Source organism: Tupaia chinensis, unplaced genomic scaffold (assembly GCF_000334495.1).
Source record: "Tupaia chinensis unplaced genomic scaffold, TupChi_1.0 Scaffold000330_1, whole genome shotgun sequence".
In the NCBI taxonomy this organism is placed as follows: domain Eukaryota; kingdom Metazoa; phylum Chordata; class Mammalia; order Scandentia; family Tupaiidae; genus Tupaia; species Tupaia belangeri.
Window position 1 is genome coordinate 1,647,522 of NW_006159824.1, and position 4,932 is coordinate 1,652,453.

Here is a 4,932-nt window from a genome sequence, read left to right on the forward strand (position 1 = left end):
GTGAGAAATCACCCCATAAGGGGGGTGGCCACGTCACAATCCTTTCTTGTTCAGTCTCCTCCTGGGATTTTGGGCACACATGCACGTGTGCCTGGTGTGATTTTCAAGTTTCCAGGTCTGGGACTCGAACCATGGTTGGACATATGGTAGTCCAGCACTTTAACCATCATTCCCCTTGCTGGCCCCGCCAACTGTATTTTGTAAGTGGAGTTAAAATGGTGGCTGGTGGGGGATATGCCAAAGATCTAGAATTCAGTGTGGCCATGTAACACAGTGGTTAAGAGCACAGTGTTTAAATCAGATCATAGTTCCAATTTTGATTTCATCACTTATTAACTTGGTCAGGATACTGAGCCTCTCAGTTGGTTTCCCCATCTGTAAACTGGGAATAATTATTTATCTGCTTTTTAAGGCTGCTGGGGGCATAAATTAGAAAGCTTATGCACTAAATACTTAGTATAGGGCCTGCCACATAGCAGGAGATAAGTAATATTAGCTGGCCTTATTTTCAGTAGGGCAATAGCTGTGATGGGAGGTGAAGGAAGTTTTTCTTGTTCGTTTTTATTTTTTCTAAAATCTAATCCAGGTCATAGGTTTTAGAAGATTGAGAAACGCAACCCCAAACTGTAAATGTTGGAGGGCACTGCAGAGTGCTAACTTTTTCACAGATGAGGAATTTAAGGCCCAAGAAGAGATCACCTCAGAATGACTGACCTCTGCGCATGGGTCAGAGTGAGATATGACCCAAGATGCACACAGGACATGGGAAGGGGTGGGAGAGACACACACACTGGATACTGGATCAACTCCAAGATATCACTGCTGGGAGAGGGTGGAGTTGGCATGTTAGCTGTAACCACGGAGCCTCTTCACTGCCACCTCCGGCCCCTGTGGTCCATTTGGGACACAAGTACTATCCACTTTCTTTGGTGGTGGTGTGCCCTAACTAGGACACGTGTCCCAGCACAGATGCATCCCCCAGCTTCCAGATATTATTAGTGGCTTTCTGGTTTCTCCCTGCCGCCTCCACACCTCAGGCAGGAAGTGATTTCAGAGCAGCAGGATGCAGGTGGCTCCGGAGAAACTTCATGAAGTCATTGGTTTCTACACAATGAGCCGGAAGGCAAGGGCAGGGAAGGGGAGAACAGGGACCATTTAAAATGCTTAGTGGGATGGGAGAGTGGAGTGGGCACAGAATCTAGGATGTTATTCTGGAGGGAAAAACCCTCTATCCCAGTCTCTAGATCCCTCACCCGGACAAGAACCCAGGACACAACAGGCAGCACAGAGAGGCTTCTTTATTCCAAGGATCTGATCTTGCAAGATCTAACATCGCCATTCCCAGGCACTCTCCACCTGCCCATCCCATCCGCTAAATAGAAATCGTAGTTGCTTCTCACATTTCTCCTCTACTTTCCCTCCCTCCTCCTTCAATTCTGCAATGGAGTGTAAGAAGGAAAGAGGGAGAACAGTGGCTTTCTCAGTAGTCCCCAAGTGACAGCTACTAGGACTGACTTATCTTGAGGAAGTTCCACCCCACCATTCAAAAGTGCTTCTTACCCTCCACCCATGTCCCATAATCAAATAGGCCCCAGGGCAACGAGGGGCAGGACATTAATTTAAGGCTTCAGAGTATCATCTAGCATTTCAGATACTCCACCCAGCTGGGAGGGAACCCCATTCCTAACCTTCTACCTACTTGGCCTACACCAGAAAACTGTGCCCCTCAACCGATCTCTTAATCCTACCTGGAAACTTGATCAGCTAGAGGGACTGTTGGCCCATCAGCCAATCAGCGTTTTAAATCTCTAATCACAACAAGAATCCCAATCATAATCCCAAACTACAGCAATCCCAGAACGGAACTCAGCCCCTTTTCTTTTCCTGTAGAAGTTTCTAGCACATTCACTGGCTCCAGACAGAAATGCAGTGACGGGAAGACTGGGTCACAGACCCAGCTTCTCTAAGGTAAGTAAAGCTTCTAAGCACCTGTGACCTCTAGAGGCAAAGAAGTTACTGGAATCTGGACACTTGCCAGAAGATGTCCAAAAACCCATTAAAAGAAGGGGCTCATCTCAGTAGAAAGAACCTCAATGGGCATTCAAACCCAGATACTTCTGCAATAAAGATGTAATTCTCCCCCTGGTCATAACCTTCCTAGATACTGGGTGGCATCAGAAAATGTCACATCACCGTTGATAAAGATTTTCAGATCTCTCCCCGACAGAGGGATTAACTCGGTGCTAAGAACAAGCCCTAGTGGGAAGGCTGTGGACTCAGCTCAAGCCCCACATGAGAAATGGAAACACTGGAGCCAACTCAGTGACCAGATTAATGGGACCATCTTGCAGGAAAGACAACCAGTTTTTGCTTAGAATGATGCTGAATCCAGAGCCAGGAGGCATTTAATTACCTCCATTTTCGGCTCGCCAAAAAGGTTCCCATCACCTTTGAAGAAAAAGCCTCTATCCAGTTCCAGCTTGCTGGAGAACCTACAACATCCAGAATACCAGAGAGGGTTCCTGACCCCACATCTCACTTGTTCCCAGAGCTGCCCTAGAACCAATAAAGATTCCAGACCTAGAACTGGAGAGGCAGATTCAGACAAACCAACAAGCACACAAAAGAAAGGACAATTCTAAAGATACTAGTATGACAACAGTACAAAACACTCAGGCTGAGGAAGAGCTGAGTGTTCATCTCTGCCAGCAGAGTTGTGACCTTACCTTCTGTGCATCAGGTCACTTTTGAGCTCACTTGTGGAAGGGGGAAGTGGGAAATGCAATAGTATAAAGGCCCTGGTGCCACCCAAAGGCCTCAATAAATTATATTTACAGATACACTGAGATGGGGCCTCAGGGCTGTTCTCTTAAAGAAACCAGGCCTCTGATTTCTCTCCTTCCCAGCTCCTAGCTAGCTCTCTCCTCAGAAACAATCTGGATTGTGGGGAAGAGGTTTTGACCAGCAAAACGGAGGCAGATCTAGCTGGGATCTGCCACCCCTGCTCTTCCCAGCAAGGAATTAAAGGGGTAAGGGTTTCTGACATTAGAGTGGCCTTGCACACCCTGATGCCCAAGCCTGATAAGAAGAAAGACCTGAGCCTGCAGCTTTGCCGGCCCCCAGAGAAGCGGTAGGGTCTGAGCCCATCAGCTAGGGCCCCGCCAGAATGTGGTAGTGCACTTTGGTGTTGGTAGCAGCTCCGTGTTTCTGGCGCAGATGCAGCCGCAGTTGACTCTTGTGCCGGAAATGCAAGCCGCAGGGGTCGCACTGTGGGAGGACAGCAGGTCAGATCCTCCCCCACCTCCACAACCACCCCACCTTTTCGGTGTTGGGTGAGAGGGACTGGTCTGCTCTCCACAGGTTAGCTCTTTGGGCGACCAAGGAGATAGCCTGGCCTTATTTAATTTAACAAAGGTTCTCCCACCGGTTAGTTAGCCCCTCTCCAGGTAAATAGCGCCCATCCCCATCCCAGGCTCCTACCCTAATTCACTCGGACTCTTCTCCACCACCGCCCATTTCCAAGCGATTTAGGGACAGCAAAACCCACTAATCTCAGTAAAGGACAGGTAGTTCTAAAGCACTGGGACAGGCCAGTCCAGTACCCACGTGGTAAGGCTTCTCTCCCGTGTGGATGCGAACATGGCTCTTGAGGGTCTGTAGGTGGCGGAAGCGGGTCCCGCAGGTAGGGCAAGGATAAGGTTTCTCCCCAGTGTGGATCAGCACGTGGGCGCGCAGGTGTGCTACCTGGAAGGCCGAGACTTCAGACCACGCCTCTGGGCGGGATGGAACCCTCCCCACTGGGCGGCCCCGCCCTCTTGCAAATTCGCTTTTGAAGCCCTTGGGAGGTTGGCTCTGTACCTGGACGAAGCGCGAGCCGCACGTTTCACACTTATAGGGCTTCTCTCCGGAATGGATGCGGCTGTGCGTTTTCAGGTTAGCCGGCCGGTTAAAACGGGCCCCGCAGATGGAGCAGTGGTAGGGCTTTTCCCCTGGAGGCAGGCAGGAAGGGAGGTCACAGACTTTGCCCTAGCTCAGCTATGGGCAGGACTGCCAGGGCCCTCTCCCCTACCTGTGTGCACTGTCCGGTGACTGGCCAGATTGCCCTTGTAGCGGAAGGCAGACCGACAGAGTTGGCATTTATAGGGCTTGTCCTCGTCCCCAGGAGCCAAGAGGTCCAGCCCAGATGAGCACCCAGACACAGCTTCACAGTTCTGGCAGCTGAAAAATTCACTTCCTGGGAAAGGGGTGTGTAATCAAAACCGCAGTTATTTATTGATGGTCCCGTGAATGCTCAAACCAGAAGTAGGTTTTCTTTTTCCCAATTTACTCTTAAGTCTTCTGGGACTCATTTGACTTGTCTGAGGCCACATCTGGACTCCTGAGTACTCTACTAATCTCTTCAGCACTGGTGGTGGTAGGGGGAGGTTGGTGAGTGGGTTTCTGTTCCTCTCTCCTCTTTTGCATCACTCTGACTTCCTGCCAGAGAGGGCCACACAAAACCTCAACAGACCACTTGACCAGGATGGGGGATAGGCCAGAGGTCCCCAGACTCTACAATTCATAGGAAGCACCTGGGAGTTTAAAAAATACTGTTGCCTGCTTCTCACCTACAGACATTCCGATCTACAGGGTCCGACCTGGGCAATGGGAGCTTTAAAAGCTCCAATATGGTTCTAATTTACAGTGGTATTTAGAAATAGTTGGTGCGGGAACCAGCAGTTAGCGTAATGGCTATGTCGGTGGACTCCCACATAGTCGAACGCGGTTCGTGTCCTGGAACTCACGCCGGGTGCGTGTGCGTGCGTGCCCAAGATCCCGAGAGGAGAATGGAGAAGGGATTGCGGCGTGACCATCCCCCTTGGGGGGGTGATTTCTCGCTTTCTGTCTCTATGTCTCTCTCTGTCTGTCTGGTGAGCACACGCGCCCTATAGC

General features: G+C 50.2%; 1 protein-coding gene across 1 annotated transcript in view; it reads right to left on the reverse strand.

Annotated features, from left to right (window-relative positions):
• Window positions 1-1,142: 1,142 nt before the first annotated feature.
• The window catches only part of BCL6B (BCL6B transcription repressor), a 7,571-nt gene continuing 3,781 nt past the window's right edge, over window positions 1,143-4,932 (reverse strand). The window contains exons 6-9 of the mRNA XM_006151843.3: window positions 4,070-4,234; window positions 3,859-3,989; window positions 3,607-3,744; window positions 1,143-3,267 (exon numbers count right to left, since the gene is read on the reverse strand). Coding sequence (XP_006151905.1) covers window positions 3,151-3,267; window positions 3,607-3,744; window positions 3,859-3,989; window positions 4,070-4,234 — 551 coding nt within the window. The 3' untranslated portion in view covers window positions 1,143-3,150. The remainder of the gene's footprint in view (window positions 3,268-3,606; window positions 3,745-3,858; window positions 3,990-4,069; window positions 4,235-4,932) is intronic.